The following is a 25,622-nucleotide window of genomic DNA, read 5'->3' as shown; positions in this document are numbered from 1 at the left end:
TCTTTTCATCACAAGCTATGGTGTATCTTAAAGGTTTTTTACAGCGTCTGTATTATAGGAAAATAAAATACTATTGAAATCTCTACAGGAAGTCACTCTTTATTTCCATTACAAACGCCGGTGCAGCTTAAGAAAGTAAAATTACACCCGCTCTGTCTCTCTATACATCACAGAATCAGCTGCTGCATCACCGCTGTGCTTAGGGAACATGACGCAACAGGTCTGAAAATGACTAGACACTTCCGGAGTATTTCCGGTAGGGTCATAAGGTCCGGATCGAGATTGAATATGTCATATTCAAAGCCTTCTTTGGGAGAGCAGATCTCATCGGACACAGGAACGCTGCTGGGCTGCAGAAGGAAATCCATCTTGTGTCTGTGCCTTAGAAATTGTGACGGACTCCACCTCTCTGCTTTTTTATTCTCCTCCAATAGATGGCGCGCTTCCGGAGGTTTCCCCCTCCCCTCTAAAAACTTTTTTTTCCCAACAACAGATGACGCGCTTCCGGAGGTTCCCCCCCTCCTTTCTCAGGATGCAATTCGACACGGTTAGCAACAGATGGCGCGCTTCCGGGGTTCACCCCCCCTTCTCAGGATGCAATTCGACACGCGGGGGGTTTCCCACACCCCTTCTCCGGATGCGATTCGTCACGCTCATTACACGCTTCCGGGGGGGAGGGGCAGGAGGTCAAAAGGTCGTGATTAGGGCCATCAATCACTTCGGATCAAAGTTTGTCATAAGCTGTATGAGATTAACTCTCTAACCACTGATCAAAGACCCATGAGTACCAGGAAGAAAGAAGTGCCAAGATACAATTGTCAGAAGTGGGATTCGAACCCACGCCTCCAGGTGAGACTGCGACCTGAACGCAGCGCCTTAGACCGCTCGGCCATCCTGACACATTGCAGCAGCCAACTAGTTGAATAATCCCACGCAGTTGCTGATTTCCATTTGACATACTTGTATGTTAAGTGCATGTAATAAACAAATAAAAATAATTACTAAGAAAATATATTGATTTAAAAGTTTGTGTTAAATGTTGTAAGTCAGATCGAAATAGAAAGATCAGGTGTGGTGGACAGGAATGATTAGATGTCAACAACTTGATTGGATGGCCAAAGTGTGAAATGTGACGTCCTGTGAGGGAAGCGTGAAAAAGCGTGAGCAGGTATAAAAAGACATTCTGGGTTCTTCTATTTTGTCTTTTGCGAGATGAGCAGTTGGGAAGGTTGGATCTAAGAGGTTCACAGTTGAAAGTTCAAGCAGACACGCTAGAGGGGGAACCACAGCCCAACCTGTGAACTGGTTTCAAATGAATGCCCAGCTGCTTTCCTGTTAACAGGGCTTTTAACCATGTCTGAGGTAACATCTAGCAGCTGTTCAGCCATGGAAACGTAGTGCGAATAATCTACAATGTCATCCATACTGATCATTTGGCTGAATACTTTTAGGCAGGTTGCCATGACATGACAGTTCACACAGTTTCACATCGGTTCCATGGTGTAATGGTTAGCACTCTGGACTTTGAATCCAGCGATCTGCGTTCAAATCTTGGTGGGACCTGCTTATTGGGAGGTGAAACCATACTGCATGTCACATAGTGATAACTTGTTTTTGGTCGCCAAGCGGTCGAAGGCACTGCGTTCAGGTCGCAGTCTCCTCTGAAGGCGTTTGTTCGAATATAGCAGCTATTCAGCCATGTAAACACATACTACGAAGCTCGTGGCGCCCACTTTCTGTGCTGACTTTGAGGTCGGAAGAGGTTTGGAGCTGTACAGTTAGTGAGTCAGCAGAGTGTTTGTGACTTTTGCGCACAAGCGCACCTCAGCACTCGGATACTCCAATCTGTAACTTTGTGTGGGTTGTAACTGAATTTCGTTGACCGCGGCCCTGCAGAGAATCAGTGCCAAAAAAACCAAGGTACTCCGAGTTGGCTATGCACGTGCCCGCATTCCTGTCATGATCAACCAACAACGTGCTGAAGAGGTGGAGAATTTTACATATCTTGGCAGCATCATCTCGAATGACGGGGTCTCTGATCGGGATGTCGACGGCAGAGTAGGGAAGGCAGTTGGTGTCCTGCGACGTCTCCAACCTATTTGGAACTCGACCTCCCTGAATGTAAGGGTCAAGATCAGACTACTGAACTCTATAGTCTTCCCTACTGCACGTTACGCTAGTGAAACCTGGCGCTCAACAAGTGCAATTATTCAACACCTGAACGTGCTTCAACAACGTGGCTTGCGGCGAATCCTGAGAATTTCCTACCGGGACCGAATAACAAATGAGGAGGTCCCACGAAGAGCAGGCACCCACCCATTAGCCGATGTTGTTGCAGAAAGGTGCTTTCGCTTTGCGGGACATATTTTACACCTACCCCCTCATCGCCCAGCTAAGATTACCATGACATGGCGTCCACGCACTGGCAAGCGAAAGCAAGGCCGACCAAAGATCACATGGCGTCGAACATTTATGGACGATCTGAGAACTGTCGACATTGCCTGGGACGAAGCTGAAGCAGTCGCTGCTGACCGACATCGATGGAGATCACTAGCTGCCCGATGCGCCGCTCGGCGTAGGAGGAACATAGTACTAAGTAAAGTAACTGAATTTCAGACAGCTCTTTAGTACCACATAGTGACTGACAAGTGAAGGAACTCTTTAGTGATTGACAAGTGCACTCTAAAAACTATTGTTTAAGTTCAACAAAAAAAATTAACGCAACAGTTTCCATTAATCTTTTTGCGTTAAGATAACTTGTGCAGAAATTACGTTGAACCAACAAACTACATTGAGTTAGAGGAATGAACTTTTCCTCTATAAGTAAAGGTAATTTTAATTACCATATACTTAATAATTGGTAACTTAAAAACATGTTTTTAAGTTGTTTACTCAAAAAATTTATGTTCCTCCAACTTCTTTTTCCATATTATTCAAAACTATTTTTTAAGTGTTATGTAATTAATGATAGTAGTTACGAAAACATTATTTTTAAGTTAATCATTTAAAATATTAAGTAGGTGATTTTCTTCATTATCATCATAATTTTAGCTTTTTCTTGTTTTTATTATTGAACTAGCTTTTAAGAATGGAATGACTTCAACATTTTTAAGCAATTAACTTTTTTTTATTGTTTGTACAGTTTGTACAATTTATATTTTACTTTAGGCAATTCAACACCTTATATTTAAACAGTGAAAATAAACCAGAAATCCACTTAGAAAACATTTGTACTAAGTGTTCAGTAAATGTTAACTTTCAGTGTTCAAACTTTTATGCAGTAAACACATTTAAGATTAATTTTACACATACAGGACTCAAAATGGTTAACAATTTTTGAAACAGAGTCAACATGTTTAACATAATGCTGGTTCATTCATCAGCACATCTCTTTGAGGATTAAATGCAGGATAAGTGTTAAGGACAGGGTAGTACAACAACTGTCAAGACACATTTCTTGAATATAATATCAAAAATAACTAGATAGAAAACAATTAGTGTCTTCTATTTTTTATCAACACTATCATTTTTTCCCAGTGGACTTCCAAATACAAAGCAACACAATCTGAATAAAATTTCTTAGTGCTCAAAACAAGTGACATCTTTAGAACATACTGTTCTTGAGACTTGTTACTTTTGCACTGGCTCGCAGTCCATCAAGATCAAGCAACAGCTTCTGAAAGACTTCGAAAGTATATTTCAGTTCCTTGCAATAGCTCAGATTGAGAGCATATATTATGCCCATGAGTAACGCACAGCAACTTGGGATATCCGGGCCCTCCAGGATTTTTGTTCCTTCTACCACAATGGTTGCAGTCTTGTGGTCAGATCCAGGGGTATACCGGTCACCGATGATGGCAATTTTCATCACCTGCCTTTCTAGGTTGGCCTCAAATTCTTCTGTGTCCTTGTAAAGCACATTTAAAAAATAGGTTAGTTGATTATAGATTAGACTTTTATCCTTGCTGAATCTTAATAATTCAGAAGATCAGTGCACACACACACACACACACACACACACACACACACACACACACTGACCCAAATAGGATCTATCAATAAGCATGAGACAAAATTATGGTATCATAAGACAAATCAATAAAAATACAGCCCATTTTTTGTTTTGATTTTTTTTAACCACACAACATGAACAACATTTTCTATGACCAGTTTGACCTGCTCTACCTAAATCGATTTCTAACATGGGATTTACTTGCTTAATGTGAGGTTCACTTGTGTAGGCCTAAAGACAACATTCTAGTTTGTTTTTAAGAAAACTAAACAACAGTATGCCAGGTTTGGTCATCAATTTAGAATGTAAAACTAAGGAAAACAATAAACTCAAATTGAACATATACATAATTATTAGCTTTGACATATTGGATTAGCTGAAATGATTAAGTGAAACGCTACAATCATTAGTTGAATTGTTCATACAAATTTACACTGTGATCAGTGTGGATTTATTTGTGTTTAAGATGCTGAATTACTTACACCAAACTCCATGAAAAGGTCTTCTTCCTTCTCTCCAAGGTATGTGATAAGGCAGCGGATGGCTACTTCTCTGCGCATTTCAATTGTATTGTGCTATTCAAGAAAAAAAAAAGATAAAGTATGAGTATAAACTACATGGGTGACTGCCAACAAAGTGCATTTCAAAGATAACACAAAGTGCAACACAAAGTCTAAATAGTTATCATACCTCAAGAAGCATGTCCTTGATCTGCCTGATTCTCACTCCTTTAGCTCCTCCCCTTGATGAAACGACATCCATCAGTTTTGGGGTGCAATGGTCAAGTTTAGCCATAAACGTGGATTCCAGGCTTACAGTGGTTATTCTCTTGAACTCTTCCTTTATCTGTAGATGACACAAACAGAAGAATTAATCCTTGCAGAAAATTAGCTATATTGCATTAATGAATGTTCTAATACATTAGTTAAAGAGGAACAACTAAATCTGTATGAACCACAATAGTAAAATGGACAACATCAAAATGGCCCACTATTACTGATTGTTTTTTTTCCCCATACTCTTTAAATGAGTCACTTGTGAAAAGCTGGACCAGTTAAATACTCTGTTATAGGAAACTGCAACCATTATTCCAAGCAAATGTCAGACTTCACCAAAATTATCTTTAAAAGAAACCTGTTGTTTTCAAAGCATTTAAGATAAACTTGCTTTAAACTGATAATCCATCACATTCATCATTTAATTTTTTTACATTTTATTCTGTACTGTTGGAGTCATGTTTCTGCTTATTTACTGTTGCATTCAAAAATATTTGTGTATGAGAATGTTTATTTTTTTTACTTTGTGCATTAGGATTAAGATTGTAATCAGAAAATCAAATATAGAACATATGGGGAGTCATATGAGTGTATTATGTATGAAATGTAAGAGAAAAATTTTTGGTACCTGTGTCGCATCAAATAATGCAGGCCAACGCTCCATGAAGTTCCTGATAGCGGGTGCCTCATATACGATTTCTTGCCTGCGAAGAGAGAATGTCTTACCCATTTTCCCTGCAATCACCTGGCAATTTTCCCTTTTCGTCACTTCACACAAGAGGTCCACTCTTTCCTTCTCCAAACTTCCACTTGTTTCCCCTTGAGGATGTGGAGGTAGGTAATTTACTTCAGCCTTTTTAGGCTTTTTAACATTTTTAGCAGGAGCCTGCTCATGTGCTGGTTTCCTCTTGAGTGAGTTCACCACAATTTCGGGGCAGCCAGTACCTCGAAGTTTGGATCTGAAGTTGTTCATTTTATATTTGAGGCGCTGAATCCATCCATAACATCCATGAAAAGAACCTGGTTCTTTGAGGCAGGGATGTTTTTTAGTCAAGGTCTCTGCTACTTGACTTAGTTGTGCACTTGATGGATAAGCAGTGTACTCAAAAATAGCCTCAGCTAAACTTCCAAGGATGTCTGGAAGTAGTGTGATAAGATCTTTAGTACCAAAAACAGTCCCAGAACAAATGAAGTTTTGATTGCCAGACTGCAGCAGAATCTCCGTACTGGTAGAGAAACGAGGGATTGGAAATTCTATGGGCCATCCATTTGATCGCTGGACTGGTATTTCTGTCTCTAATTCTGAAGAGACAGGCAATGTGTCATGTGACAATGCAGATGAGCAGGCATCATCAGAAAATTGAAGAGGATCATCAGCAAGGCTTGTAAAGGATCTGTCTACATCTGTTAAGGTCAGAGTTACTGTAGGAGGTTCCTGGATATAGATCACCTTGATAGTGTCCTTATCCTTATTGTCAGTTGTTGAAAGCAAGGAGAAAAACTCATTACCAAAATCAGCATCCTTGTAATGCAAACAGAAATCCCCAGAAATCCTAAATGTATCTTGAACAACTGAATGAAGTTCCTCAACTGTTCCAGGGATTCCAGATGGTAATGCCAGTTTCTGGACATCATGTTCTGAAAGAATCACTCGTAGATGGGCTGGTTGTGACATTAATGAATGTGTAATAATAAAAAAAAGGTATAAAATGTTTCAGTGAGCACCATAACAATGAAGGTAAGTAAAAAATGCACAATAGCGTTTCCCACAGAGTTGGCTTCACAAAATACCAGGCCAACACCAAACTCTATTCCTTCTAATTTTTCTCAATCTGTTTTAAATGAAAACATGAAGACTACATTATAACAACGTCAACAACAATAACATACTATGTTCTTGCACATTATTTGCATCTTGTACCCACATCTTAATGTAATGTCAGGCTGATCATCATATAAAAGTTACAAATGAGAAAACCCTGTTACTGTCTTTTTGTTCTGGACTTTTGTTGACTTCCAAATTTGACAAGTCAAGGCTATGTTGGCATTCTATGGGACATAAATGTAACATTTCAGGGTTACAATGCTTTTTCCACCAAGCATGTAAGGTGTTAAGGGGAAGATATCAGACAGCTCTGCTGGCTCTAGCACTTTCACAGTGTGTGTTTTCTCAAGAACATAGCTCCTGAGATGCTCAATTGACCAAGAACTTAAGCATTTAACAATGAATACAAGCATGCCCTTCACAACAACTATTTGGATCAACTCTCCAAAATCTGTCACACCACCCGTCGAGCCATTAGCCAAAATCATGCCAACTGCATACTTTGTGCCGCTATAACATACATTGTTGGCTATCTGAATGCGTGTTTCACCAGCAAATTTAGCATGCAGTGCTTCCTTGATGTCTTCTCTTAGCACAGTAACATCTACAGTAGACAGTTGTGTGGCCTGCAAGACAGGTTTCACAGCACTGGGATCATGCTGGTTGTATGCCATCATCAACTGATGTTTCATGGACAGTGACAATAGAATATTTCGAAAGCTGTGAGTGTGCCTAACAACACGCTTAAAAAAGTTGTGTTTGGCCTCAAACCGCATGGTCCAAAGCAACACAAGTGGACCATAGGCCCTGATCAGCTGTGGATAATGCTCCAGGTAGTGATGTTTGGGGATTAATTTTTCATGTGGGAAAACCTGGAGAAACCTGTGTCTGTGTTCAGAGATCTTGCTGTCTAGGTAACAGATACTCTCCTCTGTGTGAACATGACTTACAACAAGCTCAGCTATGTCCTTCAGTACTAGAAGTACTTCCCAAGCTGGTTCACCCTCAGGGATTTTTGATCCAATTATGAGGGGTAGGAACCGCAGCAATGACCAGTTTTCATGGGCATTCCCTCCAACACTTTTCTTTGCTGCAAAATTCAGAGGGACCTGTTGTGGAGCATCAGTCTTGTCTGACCATTTGTAGGGGAATGTTTTGATGTTTTTGTTGAGTTCATCAAGAGTGAAGTATTTACTCTTAATGAACACTTGAAGACACAGAGCCAGCTCACGAGGGACTATACCTTCAAACAGATCGTGCAACAAATCAGGTGGGTATCCTGTCAAAACATTGAAGTACTTCAGATTCTCTGTAAGTGCACACTGTCTCTTGACTCCACATACATGTGTCAAAGCAGGGTTCTCCTGCACATTCTGGATGTGCATTTGATGCTGTTCTGTGGTTCTGGGTTGAAATGCGCCTGTTCTTACTTCTGCCACCTGAAACTCTGACTGCTCAGCCAGACAAAATCTACAAAAGTAAGAACTGCAGAAGTTTTCTACAAATCCTCCCACAGAATGGGCTCCAAGATTATCTGCAACAATACTAAACACTGTTCCTTTAACTTTTCTGCCTAATGCTGGGACATACAGGCCCTCCTCCTCCAAGCTCACAAGGTCTTTCAGCAGTGGCTCCAGTACAGTACTGTAACCAAATCTTTTTACATCATCAGCCTTGCAGAGAATTGCTAAGAAGATGGAGGTCAGTGAAGATCTGAGCTGTGCAGGAATATCAGCTATCACCCAGTACACAGCAGTGACTTTGTGTTTTTTCCTTGACGTGCCCAAGGGATTGCATATTTCAAAGTCATCAATATACAGAATAATAGCAATGGTAGGATCTTCTCCAGAAAACAACTCATTTGTTTTATAATAAATGCCATCACAAAATGCCCTGTACTGTGTTCCATCTTTACCTTGAGGTTTTTCATCATGCAAGATCAAATCCTGGATCTCTTTCCGTGTCATAGCCTGAAGCAATGACTTCAGAATAGGAACATACTGGAAGCTTCTGTCTTCCTCCCTACTAAGTGCATACTCCACTGGTTCCACTACAGCAAACTGCTCCTTAAAATATGCCCTTCTCTTGTAGGCAGAAGAAAGTGAACCACCACTACACAAGGTGGAGGTAAAGGGGTTGGCCTCACAAAGCTCTGTCACCATATCTGACACAACAGATTCATCTATCTCACAATTGTTCTTCCTCAGACAGGACTGTAAAATCTCTTTTATGAGGGGGCCTGATGCTGTTTCGGTGATAAAGTGTAATTCCTCAATAATCTCATCAATACACTTGCTAGATACATTAAATTTGCTCTCCAGTTTTAGAAACAACAATGCCATGTTTTTTTCAATGATATTTGGTAGATCTCTCACATCATCATCGTTACCTTGACCATCATTGGTAATCGATAATTCCTCATCCTGAACATCCATATTACTACAATCTTCTGTATTTGAAGAACACACATACCTTTTTAACAGGTTTTCCTTGAAGTCTTGCAGTGAATGAGGAGTATGCCTTCGGCTTCTGTGGGAGGCAAATGTTCCATAAACATTAGTGCTGAAATTGCAGTTTTTAAATACACAAATGACCGTTTCGTGTTTTTTCAAATGTCGACCAAGGTGCTCGAAAAACAGTTTTTCTGTGGAGATTGCACTGGTGCTACAACTCTGGCAAGTGAAAGACAGAGTTTCTGCAGATCTGACTCGTTCCTGAGTTTCCTGAGAGTGATTTCTTGATAGATGTGATCTAAGGCTACCCCAAGTTTTGAAGGAACAAAAACAATCTTGGTGAGGACATGAGAGACATCCCCCTCCATAACTATGGCGTAATCTATAATGTTTTAGCAGCCCTGTTTTTGTAGTGGTTACAAATTTACACAATTTGCACACCCAGCCCATTTTGTAAAAATGTGTACTAACTTAACAAACTACTAATGACCCTAGATAATCATACTATGTACAAACTGCTTACGTAAAGTCTTAATGTCAAGTAGGTTTACATAACCTATGCCAGAATGATGCTGTCGGAATCACATTAACAATATTTCACACAACCTGTGTTAGAAAAAGTAATAAAGCTAGATACAACTTTAAAGATCAAGAACAATACTTACTTTAAGCTGTATCCCAATAGTAACCACAATAAAATGTAATATTATTTAAGGCGTCTCGTTATGCAAGTTTTATAAAGACATAAAATAAGTGAGCCAGACAGAAAAAAAAGGTTTATATGGTTATCCCTCTGACAAAGTTATTCACAGCTTAAAGGCTTCCAATTTAAAAAAAAAGTCAGCCTAAAAAAAGTCACAATTTCTGATCAAAATTAGATTGCATTGTGTAGCAAAACTTCAACCATGCTTTTCCTAGCTACAGCAACACTATCTAGCTAAAGACTTTTGTCAAATGAAACTTTATAAGTCTTAACCACTCCTGTGCTAAAGTTTAGAATGGCTAGCATTAGCTACATGTGGTAGTGCAAAATATTTCCTCAAGTGTATCAGCATAACATCATACACAAATCCACCAATGAGACTAGCACAAATCCTTTGCTTTAGTAGAACTGTTATTTGTAAATTAAATGTTACTTACCTTGAAATTTCTTTTACATAAGCTTGCAAGTCCGCCATGCAAGCACAGTCTTAATATGTGAATTTGCCCGGGCACGTTAAGTGAGTAGGGGAGGGAACTTGAAATCAGAAGTTACAATGGAGAAAAAATAAGTTATCTATTCAATTTCTTTGAGTAATTGCAACTTGAATTTTGTTTTGGACACATTAATATTGGGATTTAATTTCATATTACATACAAAATTAATTTGATGTAATTACCAAAATTATTAATTCATCACAACCCCAAAAATAAAGTTTGCAACTTAGAAGATCTATCTTAATCAGTAAATTTGAATTTTTATCTTGCAACCATGGATTTAATCAAGTGGTGGTAAAAGGCCTGATGAATTACTTTTTAGAGTGTGTTTTGTAAAGGCAGACGTCATGGTTAGCTGCTTGATTTTATAAAGCTCTCACAGAAAACACAAGTCATACAGAAATTCAATGTGCCAGAGAAGACATGCAGTATGGTTTCACCCCCCAAAAATCAGGTCCCACCGATTTCACCAGATTTCACTCCATAAGAGTTTCCTCTTTTCAAAACTCTCCCAATTCATCCAGTGACCCTGCTTGGCCAGCGCTATGGCTCTGGCGTGTCTTACTGTTTCCTCCTTTCGACACACCTCCTCCACCACCATTTTTTGACGTTCGGTTACAGATGCCTGTTGCCACCGAGGTTGCCAAGACCAAATCCTTCTCTGCCCTGTTGGACGCGACCCACCATGTCATTATGGCTCAGAGCCGATTTGGCCTGTAGCACAGACGTGGCTGTGGTCCACTTCCTCCCTGTTGCTAGGGTGGGAGCAGCGCCCCTCACTATGGGGTCCCGGGAGTCCTTGAGTGACATCTCAAGCCTCACTCAAGGAGTGCAGTGTTGTTAATCCGCCTGAGGTCATTAGCCAAGTTTTGCCTTCGTTTGTCAAGTTGCCAGGTATCATTGAGGTCTACATTATACCACCGTCCCAGGCTCTTGATGGACATCTCTTAGACTGTTGGAATTGGTTCTCCACTGATATAGAATTGCCAGTTTCAAGTGTATTTTGTCACAACAGTAAGACGTCTCCAAAGGTTGATTCTGTTCATCTGAATGTAGCGTTTTCAGTGGGAAAAATGTCTCGTCACTCATCCAAGTGACTTCTTCAGTGTCAGCTGACTGCAGGTTTCCCCAATCTTATAAACAGTATATTTGCATAATGACTGAAAGCAGACCCCTGAAGGAACAGTGGGCTTGGAGGTCAGTTCCTTCATCACGATTATGCAAATTCTCATGACCATTGATCAACAACCACTGATCAAAGACCCATGAGTAGAAGGAAGAAAGAAGTGCCAAGATACAACTGTCAGAAGTGGGATTCGAACCGACGCCTCCAGGTGAGACTGCGACCTGAACGCAGGGCCTTAGACCGCTCGGCCATCCTGACACATTGCAGCAGCCAACTAGTTGAATAATCCCACGCAGTTGCTGATTTCCATTTGACATACTTGTATGTTAAGTGCATGTAATAAACAAATAAAAATAATTACTAAGAAAATATATTGATTTAAAAGTTTGTGTTAAATGTTGTAAGTCAGATCGAAATAGAAAGATCAGGTGTGGTGGACAGGAATGATTAGATGTCAACAACTTGATTGGATGGCCAAAGTGTGAAATGTGACGTCCTGTGAGGGAAGCGTGAAAAAGCGTGAGCAGGTATAAAAAGACATTCTGGGTTCTTCTATTTTGTCTTTTGCGAGATGAGCAGTTGGGAAGGTTGGATCTAAGAGGTTCACAGTTGAAAGTTCAAGCAGACACGCTAGAGGGGGAACCACAGCCCAACCTGTGAACTGGTTTCAAATGAATGCCCAGCTGCTTTCCTGTTGGGTGATTTTCATCAACACAGAACACGGGGATAAATGCATTTTTGGTTCCATCCTCTCTCCTCACCAAGGAAATGTCCTACTTTGAGTTTGTCTCCACCTGCTGGGCGGTGGCGTGTTTAGAGTGGAGGATGTAGTTGCAGCTGTCCTGCAGGTGGAGGTGGTGCCGGACAAGCAGAGCAGCAGATTTGTGAGTGTTTTGGACTTGAATTAAAAAGACCAAGACATGCTGATGAGGCTGCTGTGTGATCTAGAGACAAGTATAAGGATGTGTATAAAGATTGGGTCTAGCTGTATTGCTCAGGCTGCGCTACAGCATCTATTCACAGGTGCGATCCCACTACTGAGCGACACGGGGGCTTTGACCTGCTCCGTCTCCGACCTGGGCCGGTGCACCCCTCCTTAGGTGACCTGGTGGTCTCAGGCTCCCCCAGGATCACCATATCAATGCCGAACGCAATGCGGACACCCGATCGACATAGCCTGCTGCAGCTCAGAGCTCCTGAGCTCAAACAATCCTCAAACCTCAGCCTCCCGGTAGCTTGGATTACAGGCACGCGGCACCAGACACGGCGAGAAGCACTTACGTTATCAGGGCTTTTAACCATGTCTGAGGTAACATCATGACACTATCCTGCTGCCCATCATTAGCAAAGTTGTAATGATGGGCAGCAAAGATGAGGAATGAATGGTGCACAATTGTTATATGCAAGTTTTTAGAAAGCTCGTGGTTAACCCAAGAGTATTTTGTCACAATATCAAGAAGAGTAAAGCTTCAATGTCAGAAGTGGGATTCAAAGCCACACCTCCAGAGGAGACTGTAACCTGAACGCAGCGCCTTAGACCGCTCAGCCATTCTGACATTGCAGTGCCAGTTTGGTGGAGGTTACCACTGTTAGATACTTTGGAAGAAACACACATTATCCTTCTCATAACACATATAGCAGCTGTTCAGCCATGGAAACGTAGTGCAAATAATCTACAATGTCATCCATACTGATCATTTGGCTGAATACTTTTAGGCAGGTTGCCATGACATGACAGTTCACACAGTTTCACATCGGTTCCATGGTGTAATGGTTAGCACTCTGGACTTTGAATCCAGCGATCCGCGTTCAAATCTCGGTGGGACCTGCTTATTGGGAGGTGAAACCATACTGCATGTCACATAGTGATAACTTGTTTTTGGTCGCCAAGCGGGCGAAGGCACTGCGTTCAGGTCGCAGTCTCCTCTGAAGGCGTTTGTTCGAATATAGCAGCTGTTCAGCCATGTAAACACATACTACGAAGCTCGTGGCGCCCACTTTCTGTGCTGACTTTGAGGTCGGAAGAGGTTTGGAGCTGTACAGTTAGTGAGTCAGCAGAGTGTTTGTGACTTTTGCGCACAAGCGCACCTCAGCACTCGGATACTCCAATCTGTAACTTTGTGTGGGCTGTAACTGAATTTCAGACAGCTCTTTAGTACCACATAGTGACTGACAAGTGAAGGAACTCTTTAGTGATTGACAAGTGTTTTGTAAAGGCAGACGTCATGGTTAGCTGCTTGATTTTATAAAGCTCTCACAGAAAACACAAGTCATACAGAAATTCAATGTGCCAGAGAAGACATGCAGTATGGTTTCACCCCCCAAAAATCAGGTCCCACCGATTTCACCAGATTTCACTCCATAAGAGTTTCCTCTTTTCAAAACTCTCCCAATTCATCCAGTGACCCTGCTTGGCCAGCGCTATGGCTCTGGCGTGTCTTACTGTTTCCTCCTTTCGACACACCACCATTTTTTGACGTTCGGTTACAGATGCCTGTTGCCACCGAGGTTGCCAAGACCAAATCCTTCTCTGCCCTGTTGGACGCGACCCACCATGTCATTATGGCTCAGAGCCGATTTGGCCTGTAGCACAGACATGGCTGTGGTCCACTTCCTCCCTGTTGCTAGGGTGGGAGCAGCGCCCCTCACTATGGGGTCCCGGGAGTCCTTGAGTGACATCTCAAGCCTCACTCAAGGAGTGCAGTGTTGTTAATCCGCCTGAGGTCATTAGCCAAGTTTTGCCTTCGTTTGTCAAGTTGCCAGGTATCATTGAGGTCTACATTATACCACCGTCCCAGGCTCTTGATGGACATCTCTTAGACTGTTGGAATTGGTTCTCCACTGATATAGAATTGCCAGTTTCAAGTGTATTTTGTCACAACAGTAAGACGTCTCCAAAGGTTGATTCTGTTCATCTGAATGTAGCGTTTTCAGTGGGAAAAATGTCTCGTCACTCATCCAAGTGACTTCTTCAGTGTCAGCTGACTGCAGGTTTCCCCAATCTTATAAACAGTATATTTGCATAATGACTGAAAGTAGCCCCCTGAAGGAACAGTGGGCTTGGAGGTCAGTTCCTTCATCACGATTATGCAAATTCTCATGACCATTAATCAACAACCACTGATCAAAGACCCATGAGTAGAAGGAAGAAAGAAGTGCCAAGATACAATTGTCAGAAGTGGGATTCGAACCCACGCCTCTAGGGGAGACTGCAACCTGAACGCAGCGCCTTAGACCTCTCAGCCATCCTGACACATTGCAACAGCCAACTAGTTGAATAATCCCACGCAGTTGCTGATTTCCATTTGACATACTTGTATGTTAAGTGCATGTAATAAACAAATAAAAATAATTACTAAGAAAATATATTGATTTAAAAGTTTGTGTTAAATGTTGTAAGTCAGATCGAAATAGAAAGATCAGGTGTGGTGGACAGGAATGATTAGATGTCAACAACTTGATTGGATGGCCAAAGTGTGAAATGTGACGTCCTGTGAGGGAAGCGTGAAAAAGCGTGAGCAGGTATAAAAAGACATTCTGGGTTCTTCTATTTTGTCTTTTGCGAGATGAGCAGTTGGGAAGGTTGGATCTAAGTGGTTCACAGTTGAAAGTTCAAGCAGACACGCTAGAGGGGGAACCACAGCCCAACCTGTGAACTGGTTTCAAATGAATGCCCAGCTGCTTTCCTGTTGGGTGATTTTCATCAACACAGAACACGGGGATAAATGCATTTTTGGTTCCATCCTCTCTCCTCACCAAGGAAATGTCCTACTTTGAGTTTGTCTCCACCTGCTGGGCGGTGGCGTGTTTAGAGTGGAGGATGTAGTTGCAGCTGTCCTGCAGGTGGAGGTGGTGCCGGACAAGCAGAGCAGCAGATTTGTGAGTGTTTTGGACTTGAATTAAAAAGACCAAGACATGCTGATGAGGCTGCTGTGTGATCTAGAGACAAGTATAAGGATGTGTATAAAGATTGGGTCTAGCTGTATTGCTCAGGCTGCGCTACAGCATCTATTCACAGGTGCGATCCCACTACTGAGCGACACGGGGGCTTTGACCTGCTCCGTCTCCGACCTGGGCCGGTGCACCCCTCCTTAGGTGACCTGGTGGTCTCAGGCTCCCCCAGGATCACCATATCAATGCCGAACGCAATGCGGACACCCGATCGACATAGCCTGCTGCAGCTCAGAGCTCCTGAGCTCAAACAATCCTCAAACCTCAGCCTCCCGGTAGCTTGGATTACAGGCACGCGGCACCAGACACGGCGAGAAGCACTTACGTTATCAGGGCTTTTAACCATGTCTGAGGTAACATCATGACACTATCCTGCTGCCCATCATTAGCAAAGTTGTAATGATGGGCAGCAAAGATGAGGAATGAATGGTGCACAATTGTTATATGCAAGTTTTTAGAAAGCTCGTGGTTAACCCAAGAGTATTTTGTCACAATATCAAGAAGAGTAAAGCTTCAATGTCAGAAGTGGGATTCAAAGCCACACCTCCAGAGGAGACTGTAACCTGAACGCAGCGCCTTAGACCGCTCAGCCATTCTGACATTGCAGTGCCAGTTTGGTGGAGGTTACCACTGTTAGATACTTTGGAAGAAACACACATTATCCTTCTCATAACACATATAGCAGCTGTTCAGCCATGGAAACGTAGTGCAAATAATCTACAATGTCATCCATACTGATCATTTGGCTGAATACTTTTAGGCAGGTTGCCATGACATGACAGTTCACACAGTTTCACATCGGTTCCATGGTGTAATGGTTAGCACTCTGGACTTTGAATCCAGCGATCCGCGTTCAAATCTCGGTGGGACCTGCTTATTGGGAGGTGAAACCATACTGCATGTCACATAGTGATAACTTGTTTTTGGTCGCCAAGCGGGCGAAGGCACTGCGTTCAGGTCGCAGTCTCCTCTGAAGGCGTTTGTTCGAATATAGCAGCTGTTCAGCCATGTAAACACATACTACGAAGCTCGTGGCGCCCACTTTCTGTGCTGACTTTGAGGTCGGAAGAGGTTTGGAGCTGTACAGTTAGTGAGTCAGCAGAGTGTTTGTGACTTTTGCGCACAAGCGCACCTCAGCACTCGGATACTCCAATCTGTAACTTTGTGTGGGCTGTAACTGAATTTCAGACAGCTCTTTAGTACCACATAGTGACTGACAAGTGAAGGAACTCTTTAGTGATTGACAAGTGTTTTGTAAAGGCAGACGTCATGGTTAGCTGCTTGATTTTATAAAGCTCTCACAGAAAACACAAGTCATACAGAAATTCAATGTGCCAGAGAAGACATGCAGTATGGTTTCACCCCCCAAAAATCAGGTCCCACCGATTTCACCAGATTTCACTCCATAAGAGTTTCCTCTTTTCAAAACTCTCCCAATTCATCCAGTGACCCTGCTTGGCCAGCGCTATGGCTCTGGCGTGTCTTACTGTTTCCTCCTTTCGACACACCACCATTTTTTGACGTTCGGTTACAGATGCCTGTTGCCACCGAGGTTGCCAAGACCAAATCCTTCTCTGCCCTGTTGGACGCGACCCACCATGTCATTATGGCTCAGAGCCGATTTGGCCTGTAGCACAGACATGGCTGTGGTCCACTTCCTCCCTGTTGCTAGGGTGGGAGCAGCGCCCCTCACTATGGGGTCCCGGGAGTCCTTGAGTGACATCTCAAGCCTCACTCAAGGAGTGCAGTGTTGTTAATCCGCCTGAGGTCATTAGCCAAGTTTTGCCTTCGTTTGTCAAGTTGCCAGGTATCATTGAGGTCTACATTATACCACCGTCCCAGGCTCTTGATGGACATCTCTTAGACTGTTGGAATTGGTTCTCCACTGATATAGAATTGCCAGTTTCAAGTGTATTTTGTCACAACAGTAAGACGTCTCCAAAGGTTGATTCTGTTCATCTGAATGTAGCGTTTTCAGTGGGAAAAATGTCTCGTCACTCATCCAAGTGACTTCTTCAGTGTCAGCTGACTGCAGGTTTCCCCAATCTTATAAACAGTATATTTGCATAATGACTGAAAGTAGCCCCCTGAAGGAACAGTGGGCTTGGAGGTCAGTTCCTTCATCACGATTATGCAAATTCTCATGACCATTGATCAACAATTACTGATCAAAGATACATGAGTAGAAGGAAGAAAGAAGTGCCAAGATACAATTGTCAGAAGTGGGATTCGAACCCACGCCTCTAGGGGAGACTGCAACCTGAACGCAGCGCCTTAGACCGCTCGGCCATCCTGACACATTGCAACAGCCAACTAGTTGAATAATCCCACGCAGTTGCTGATTTCCATTTGACATACTTGTATGTTAAGTGCATGTAATAAACAAATAAAAATAATTACTAAGAAAATATATTGATTTAAAAGTTTGTGTTAAATGTTGTAAGTCAGATCGAAATAGAAAGATCAGGTGTGGTGGACAGGAATGATTAGATGTCAACAACTTGATTGGATGGCCAAAGTGTGAAATGTGACGTCCTGTGAGGGAAGCGTGAAAAAGCGTGAGCAGGTATAAAAAGACATTCTGGGTTCTTCTATTTTGTCTTTTGCGAGATGAGCAGTTGGGAAGGTTGGATCTAAGTGGTTCACAGTTGAAAGTTCAAGCAGACACGCTAGAGGGGGAACCACAGCCCAACCTGTGAACTGGTTTCAAATGAATGCCCAGCTGCTTTCCTGTTGGGTGATTTTCATCAACACAGAACACGGGGATAAATGCATTTTTGGTTCCATCCTCTCTCCTCACCAAGGAAATGTCCTACTTTGAGTTTGTCTCCACCTGCTGGGCGGTGGCGTGTTTAGAGTGGAGGATGTAGTTGCAGCTGTCCTGCAGGTGGAGGTGGTGCCGGACAAGCAGAGCAGCAGATTTGTGAGTGTTTTGGACTTGAATTAAAAAGACCAAGACATGCTGATGAGGCTGCTGTGTGATCTAGAGACAAGTATAAGGATGTGTATAAAGATTGGGTCTAGCTGTATTGCTCAGGCTGCGCTACAGCATCTATTCACAGGTGCGATCCCACTACTGAGCGACACGGGGGCTTTGACCTGCTCCGTCTCCGACCTGGGCCGGTGCACCCCTCCTTAGGTGACCTGGTGGTCTCAGGCTCCCCCAGGATCACCATATCAATGCCGAACGCAATGCGGACACCCGATCGACATAGCCTGCTGCAGCTCAGAGCTCCTGAGCTCAAACAATCCTCAAACCTCAGCCTCCCGGTAGCTTGGATTACAGGCACGCGGCACCAGACACGGCGAGAAGCACTTACGTTATCAGGGCTTTTAACCATGTCTGAGGTAACATCATGACACTATCCTGCTGCCCATCATTAGCAAAGTTGTAATGATGGGCAGCAAAGATGAGGAATGAATGGTGCACAATTGTTATATGCAAGTTTTTAGAAAGCTCGTGGTTAACCCAAGAGTATTTTGTCACAATATCAAGAAGAGTAAAGCTTCAATGTCAGAAGTGGGATTCAAAGCCACACCTCCAGAGGAGACTGTAACCTGAACGCAGCGCCTTAGACCGCTCAGCCATTCTGACATTGCAGTGCCAGTTTGGTGGAGGTTACCACTGTTAGATACTTTGGAAGAAACACACATTATCCTTCTCATAACACATATAGCAGCTGTTCAGCCATGGAAACGTAGTGCAAATAATCTACAATGTCATCCATACTGATCATTTGGCTGAATACTTTTAGGCAGGTTGCCATGACATGACAGTTCACACAGTTTCACATCGGTTCAATGGTGTAATGGTTAGCACTCTGGACTTTGAATCCAGCGATCCGCGTTCAAATCTCGGTGGGACCTGCTTATTGGGAGGTGAAACCATACTGCATGTCACATAGTGATAACTTGTTTTTGGTCGCCAAGCGGGCGAAGGCACTGCGTTCAGGTCGCAGTCTCCTCTGAAGGCGTTTGTTCGAATATAGCAGCTGTTCAGCCATGTAAACACATACTACGAAGCTCGTGGCGCCCACTTTCTGTGCTGACTTTGAGGTCGGAAGAGGTTTGGAGCTGTACAGTTAGTGAGTCAGCAGAGTGTTTGTGACTTTTGCGCACAAGCGCACCTCAGCACTCGGATACTCCAATCTGTAACTTTGTGTGGGCTGTAACTGAATTTCAGACAGCTCTTTAGTACCACATAGTGACTGACAAGTGAAGGAACTCTTTAGTGATTGACAAGTGTTTTGTAAAGGCAGACGTCATGGTTAGCTGCTTGATTTTATAAAGCTCTCACAGAAAACACAAGTCATACAGAAATTCAATGTGCCAGAGAAGACATGCAGTATGGTTTCACCCCCCAAAAATCAGGTCCCACCGATTTCACCAGATTTCACTCCATAAGAGTTTCCTCTTTTCAAAACTCTCCCAATTCATCCAGTGACCCTGCTTGGCCAGCGCTATGGCTCTGGCGTGTCTTACTGTTTCCTCCTTTCGACACACCACCATTTTTTGACGTTCGGTTACAGATGCCTGTTGCCACCGAGGTTGCCAAGACCAAATCCTTCTCTGCCCTGTTGGACGCGACCCACCATGTCATTATGGCTCAGAGCCGATTTGGCCTGTAGCACAGACATGGCTGTGGTCCACTTCCTCCCTGTTGCTAGGGTGGGAGCAGCGCCCCTCACTATGGGGTCCCGGGAGTCCTTGAGTGACATCTCAAGCCTCACTCAAGGAGTGCAGTGTTGTTAATCCGCCTGAGGTCATTAGCCAAGTTTTGCCTTCGTTTGTCAAGTTGCCAGGTATCATTGAGGTCTACATTATACCACCGTCCCAGGCTCTTGATGGACATCTCTTAGACTGTTGGAATTGGTTCTCCACTGATATAGAATTGCCAGTTTCAAGTGTATTTTGTCACAACAGTAAGACGTCTCCAAAGGTTGATTCTGTTCATCTGAATGTAGCGTTTTCAGTGGGAAAAATGTCTCGTCACTCATCCAAGTGACTTCTTCAGTGTCAGCTGACTGCAGGTTTCCCCAATCTTATAAACAGTATATTTGCATAATGACTGAAAGTAGCCCCCTGAAGGAACAGTGGGCTTGGAGGTCAGTTCCTTCATCACGATTATGCAAATTCTCATGACCATTAATCAACAACCACTGATCAAAGACCCATGAGTAGAAGGAAGAAAGAAGTGCCAAGATACAATTGTCAGAAGTGGGATTCGAACCCACGCCTCTAGGGGAGACTGCAACCTGAACGCAGCGCCTTAGACCTCTCAGCCATCCTGACACATTGCAACAGCCAACTAGTTGAATAATCCCACGCAGTTGCTGATTTCCATTTGACATACTTGTATGTTAAGTGCATGTAATAAACAAATAAAAATAATTACTAAGAAAATATATTGATTTAAAAGTTTGTGTTAAATGTTGTAAGTCAGATCGAAATAGAAAGATCAGGTGTGGTGGACAGGAATGATTAGATGTCAACAACTTGATTGGATGGCCAAAGTGTGAAATGTGACGTCCTGTGAGGGAAGCGTGAAAAAGCGTGAGCAGGTATAAAAAGACATTCTGGGTTCTTCTATTTTGTCTTTTGCGAGATGAGCAGTTGGGAAGGTTGGATCTAAGTGGTTCACAGTTGAAAGTTCAAGCAGACACGCTAGAGGGGGAACCACAGCCCAACCTGTGAACTGGTTTCAAATGAATGCCCAGCTGCTTTCCTGTTGGGTGATTTTCATCAACACAGAACACGGGGATAAATGCATTTTTGGTTCCATCCTCTCTCCTCACCAAGGAAATGTCCTACTTTGAGTTTGTCTCCACCTGCTGGGCGGTGGCGTGTTTAGAGTGGAGGATGTAGTTGCAGCTGTCCTGCAGGTGGAGGTGGTGCCGGACAAGCAGAGCAGCAGATTTGTGAGTGTTTTGGACTTGAATTAAAAAGACCAAGACATGCTGATGAGGCTGCTGTGTGATCTAGAGACAAGTATAAGGATGTGTATAAAGATTGGGTCTAGCTGTATTGCTCAGGCTGCGCTACAGCATCTATTCACAGGTGCGATCCCACTACTGAGCGACACGGGGGCTTTGACCTGCTCCGTCTCCGACCTGGGCCGGTGCACCCCTCCTTAGGTGACCTGGTGGTCTCAGGCTCCCCCAGGATCACCATATCAATGCCGAACGCAATGCGGACACCCAATCGACATAGCCTGCTGCAGCTCAGAGCTCCTGAGCTCAAACAATCCTCAAACCTCAGCCTCCCGGTAGCTTGGATTACAGGCACGCGGCACCAGACACGGCGAGAAGCACTTACGTTATCAGGGCTTTTAACCATGTCTGAGGTAACATCATGACACTATCCTGCTGCCCATCATTAGCAAAGTTGTAATGATGGGCAGCAAAGATGAGGAATGAATGGTGCACAATTGTTATATGCAAGTTTTTAGAAAGCTCGTGGTTAACCCAAGAGTATTTTGTCACAATATCAAGAAGAGTAAAGCTTCAATGTCAGAAGTGGGATTCAAAGCCACACCTCCAGAGGAGACTGTAACCTGAACGCAGCGCCTTAGACCGCTCAGCCATTCTGACATTGCAGTGCCAGTTTGGTGGAGGTTACCACTGTTAGATACTTTGGAAGAAACACACATTATCCTTCTCATAACACATATAGCAGCTGTTCAGCCATGGAAACGTAGTGCAAATAATCTACAATGTCATCCATACTGATCATTTGGCTGAATACTTTTAGGCAGGTTGCCATGACATGACAGTTCACACAGTTTCACATCGGTTCCATGGTGTAATGGTTAGCACTCTGGACTTTGAATCCAGCGATCCGCGTTCAAATCTCGGTGGGACCTGCTTATTGGGAGGTGAAACCATACTGCATGTCACATAGTGATAGCTTGTTTTTGGTCGCCAAGCGGGCGAAGGCACTGCATTCAGGTCGCAGTCTCCTCTGAAGGCGTTTGTTCGAATATAGCAGCTGTTCAGCCATGTAAACACATACTACGAAGCTCGTGGCGCCCACTTTCTGTGCTGACTTTGAGGTCGGAAGAGGTTTGGAGCTGTACAGTTAGTGAGTCAGCAGAGTGTTTGTGACTTTTGCGCACAAGCGCACCTCAGCACTCGGATACTCCAATCTGTAACTTTGTGTGGGCTGTAACTGAATTTCAGACAGCTCTTTAGTACCACATAGTGACTGACAAGTGAAGGAACTCTTTAGTGATTGACAAGTGTTTTGTAAAGGCAGACGTCATGGTTAGCTGCTTGATTTTATAAAGCTCTCACAGAAAACACAAGTCATACAGAAATTCAATGTGCCAGAGAAGACATGCAGTATGGTTTCACCCCCCAAAAATCAGGTCCCACCGATTTCACCAGATTTCACTCCATAAGAGTTTCCTCTTTTCAAAACTCTCCCAATTCATCCAGTGACCCTGCTTGGCCAGCGCTATGGCTCTGGCGTGTCTTACTGTTTCCTCCTTTCGACACACCACCATTTTTTGACGTTCGGTTACAGATGCCTGTTGCCACCGAGGTTGCCAAGACCAAATCCTTCTCTGCCCTGTTGGACGCGACCCACCATGTCATTATGGCTCAGAGCCGATTTGGCCTGTAGCACAGACATGGCTGTGGTCCACTTCCTCCCTGTTGCTAGGGTGGGAGCAGCGCCCCTCACTATGGGGTCCCGGGAGTCCTTGAGTGACATCTCAAGCCTCACTCAAGGAGTGCAGTGTTGTTAATCCGCCTGAGGTCATTAGCCAAGTTTTGCCTTCGTTTGTCAAGTTGCCAGGTATCATTGAGGTCTACATTATACCACCGTCCCAGGCTCTTGATGGACATCTCTTAGACTGTTGGAATTGGTTCTCCACTGATATAGAATTGCCAGTTTCAAGTGTATTTTGTCACAACAGTAAGACGTCTCCAAAGGTTGATTCTGTTCATCTGAATGTAGCGTTTTCAGTGGGAAAAATGTCTCGTCACTCATCCAAGTGACTTCTTCAGTGTCAGCTGACTGCAGGTTTCCCCAATCTTATAAACAGTATATTTGCATAATGACTGAAAGTAGCCCCCTGAAGGAACAGTGGGCTTGGAGGTCAGTTCCTTCATCACGATTATGCAAATTCTCATGACCATTAATCAACAACCACTGATCAAAGACCCATGAGTAGAAGGAAGAAAGAAGTGCCAAGATACAATTGTCAGAAGTGGGATTCGAACCCACGCCTCTAGGGGAGACTGCAACCTGAACGCAGCGCCTTAGACCGCTCGGCCATCCTGACACATTGCAACAGCCAACTAGTTGAATAATCCCACGCAGTTGCTGATTTCCATTTGACATACTTGTATGTTAAGTGCATGTAATAAACAAATAAAAATAATTACTAAGAAAATATATTGATTTAAAAGTTTGTGTTAAATGTTGTAAGTCAGATCGAAATAGAAAGATCAGGTGTGGTGGACAGGAATGATTAGATGTCAACAACTTGATTGGATGGCCAAAGTGTGAAATGTGACGTCCTGTGAGGGAAGCGTGAAAAAGCGTGAGCAGGTATAAAAAGACATTCTGGGTTCTTCTATTTTGTCTTTTGCGAGATGAGCAGTTGGGAAGGTTGGATCTAAGTGGTTCACAGTTGAAAGTTCAAGCAGACACGCTAGAGGGGGAACCACAGCCCAACCTGTGAACTGGTTTCAAATGAATGCCCAGCTGCTTTCCTGTTGGGTGATTTTCATCAACACAGAACACGGGGATAAATGCATTTTTGGTTCCATCCTCTCTCCTCACCAAGGAAATGTCCTACTTTGAGTTTGTCTCCACCTGCTGGGCGGTGGCGTGTTTAGAGTGGAGGATGTAGTTGCAGCTGTCCTGCAGGTGGAGGTGGTGCCGGACAAGCAGAGCAGCAGATTTGTGAGTGTTTTGGACTTGAATTAAAAAGACCAAGACATGCTGATGAGGCTGCTGTGTGATCTAGAGACAAGTATAAGGATGTGTATAAAGATTGGGTCTAGCTGTATTGCTCAGGCTGCGCTACAGCATCTATTCACAGGTGCGATCCCACTACTGAGCGACACGGGGGCTTTGACCTGCTCCGTCTCCGACCTGGGCCGGTGCACCCCTCCTTAGGTGACCTGGTGGTCTCAGGCTCCCCCAGGATCACCATATCAATGCCGAACGCAATGCGGACACCCGATCGACATAGCCTGCTGCAGCTCAGAGCTCCTGAGCTCAAACAATCCTCAAACCTCAGCCTCCCGGTAGCTTGGATTACAGGCACGCGGCACCAGACACGGCGAGAAGCACTTACGTTATCAGGGCTTTTAACCATGTCTGAGGTAACATCATGACACTATCCTGCTGCCCATCATTAGCAAAGTTGTAATGATGGGCAGCAAAGATGAGGAATGAATGGTGCACAATTGTTATATGCAAGTTTTTAGAAAGCTCGTGGTTAACCCAAGAGTATTTTGTCACAATATCAAGAAGAGTAAAGCTTCAATGTCAGAAGTGGGATTCAAAGCCACACCTCCAGAGGAGACTGTAACCTGAACGCAGCGCCTTAGACCGCTCAGCCATTCTGACATTGCAGTGCCAGTTTGGTGGAGGTTACCACTGTTAGATACTTTGGAAGAAACACACATTATCCTTCTCATAACACATATAGCAGCTGTTCAGCCATGGAAACGTAGTGCAAATAATCTACAATGTCATCCATACTGATCATTTGGCTGAATACTTTTAGGCAGGTTGCCATGACATGACAGTTCACACAGTTTCACATCGGTTCCATGGTGTAATGGTTAGCACTCTGGACTTTGAATCCAGCGATCCGCGTTCAAATCTCGGTGGGACCTGCTTATTGGGAGGTGAAACCATACTGCATGTCACATAGTGATAACTTGTTTTTGGTCGCCAAGCGGGCGAAGGCACTGCGTTCAGGTCGCAGTCTCCTCTGAAGGCGTTTGTTCGAATATAGCAGCTGTTCAGCCATGTAAACACATACTACGAAGCTCGTGGCGCCCACTTTCTGTGCTGACTTTGAGGTCGGAAGAGGTTTGGAGCTGTACAGTTAGTGAGTCAGCAGAGTGTTTGTGACTTTTGCGCACAAGCGCACCTCAGCACTCGGATACTCCAATCTGTAACTTTGTGTGGGCTGTAACTGAATTTCAGACAGCTCTTTAGTACCACATAGTGACTGACAAGTGAAGGAACTCTTTAGTGATTGACAAGTGTTTTGTAAAGGCAGACGTCATGGTTAGCTGCTTGATTTTATAAAGCT

The 25,622-nt window shown here is 43.6% G+C and overlaps 1 protein-coding gene and 10 non-coding genes across 11 annotated transcripts; 5 read left to right on the top strand and 6 right to left on the bottom strand.

Annotated features, from left to right (window-relative positions):
- Positions 1–816: 816 nt before the first annotated feature.
- Positions 817–899, bottom strand: trnal-cag (transfer RNA leucine (anticodon CAG)). Its single transcript has one exon. It is a non-coding gene; the product is annotated as a tRNA-Leu (tRNA).
- A 2,511-nt stretch (positions 900–3,410) lies between these two features.
- LOC143421966 (uncharacterized) lies at positions 3,411–4,808 on the bottom strand. The gene is made up of 3 exons (XM_076892018.1): positions 4,703–4,808; positions 4,495–4,587; positions 3,411–3,907 (listed from the first exon to the last, which is right to left on the bottom strand). Exons 1-3 carry the CDS (start codon positions 4,805–4,807, stop codon positions 3,605–3,607), a joined length of 501 nt encoding a protein of 166 aa, XP_076748133.1. The 5' UTR covers position 4,808; the 3' UTR covers positions 3,411–3,604.
- An 8,337-nt stretch (positions 4,809–13,145) lies between these two features.
- Positions 13,146–13,217, top strand: trnaq-uug (transfer RNA glutamine (anticodon UUG)). The gene has a single exon. It is a non-coding gene; the product is annotated as a tRNA-Gln (tRNA).
- Positions 13,218–14,559: 1,342 nt separating this feature from the next.
- On the bottom strand, positions 14,560–14,642 carry trnal-cag (transfer RNA leucine (anticodon CAG)). Its single transcript has one exon. It is a non-coding gene; the product is annotated as a tRNA-Leu (tRNA).
- A 1,498-nt stretch (positions 14,643–16,140) lies between these two features.
- Positions 16,141–16,212, top strand: trnaq-uug (transfer RNA glutamine (anticodon UUG)). Its single transcript has one exon. It is a non-coding gene; the product is annotated as a tRNA-Gln (tRNA).
- Positions 16,213–17,554: 1,342 nt separating this feature from the next.
- trnal-cag (transfer RNA leucine (anticodon CAG)) lies at positions 17,555–17,637 on the bottom strand. Its single transcript has one exon. It is a non-coding gene; the product is annotated as a tRNA-Leu (tRNA).
- Positions 17,638–19,135: 1,498 nt separating this feature from the next.
- trnaq-uug (transfer RNA glutamine (anticodon UUG)) lies at positions 19,136–19,207 on the top strand. The gene has a single exon. It is a non-coding gene; the product is annotated as a tRNA-Gln (tRNA).
- Positions 19,208–20,549: 1,342 nt separating this feature from the next.
- On the bottom strand, positions 20,550–20,632 carry trnal-cag (transfer RNA leucine (anticodon CAG)). The gene has a single exon. It is a non-coding gene; the product is annotated as a tRNA-Leu (tRNA).
- Positions 20,633–22,130: 1,498 nt separating this feature from the next.
- Positions 22,131–22,202, top strand: trnaq-uug (transfer RNA glutamine (anticodon UUG)). Its single transcript has one exon. It is a non-coding gene; the product is annotated as a tRNA-Gln (tRNA).
- A 1,342-nt stretch (positions 22,203–23,544) lies between these two features.
- Positions 23,545–23,627, bottom strand: trnal-cag (transfer RNA leucine (anticodon CAG)). The gene has a single exon. It is a non-coding gene; the product is annotated as a tRNA-Leu (tRNA).
- A 1,498-nt stretch (positions 23,628–25,125) lies between these two features.
- On the top strand, positions 25,126–25,197 carry trnaq-uug (transfer RNA glutamine (anticodon UUG)). The gene has a single exon. It is a non-coding gene; the product is annotated as a tRNA-Gln (tRNA).
- Positions 25,198–25,622: the final 425 nt, after the last annotated feature.

This window comes from Maylandia zebra, linkage group LG14 (assembly GCF_041146795.1).
Source record: "Maylandia zebra isolate NMK-2024a linkage group LG14, Mzebra_GT3a, whole genome shotgun sequence".
NCBI classification, from domain to species: domain Eukaryota; kingdom Metazoa; phylum Chordata; class Actinopteri; order Cichliformes; family Cichlidae; genus Maylandia; species Maylandia zebra.
This window is presented reverse-complemented; position numbering and strand designations above follow the sequence as displayed.

Excerpts from the sequence above, each read along its gene's own strand:
- LOC143421966 (XM_076892018.1), bottom strand. The coding sequence starts at position 4,807 with ATGGCTAAACTTGACCATTGCACCCCAAAACTGATGGATGTCGTTTCA. Across the intron at positions 4,588-4,702 it reads TCAAGGACATGCTTCTTGAG|CACAATACAATTGAAATGCG; the intron begins GTATGATAACTA and ends TTTCTTGAATAG. Across the intron at positions 3,908-4,494 it reads ACCTTTTCATGGAGTTTGGT|GACACAGAAGAATTTGAGGC; the intron begins GTAAGTAATTCA and ends GTGCTTTACAAG.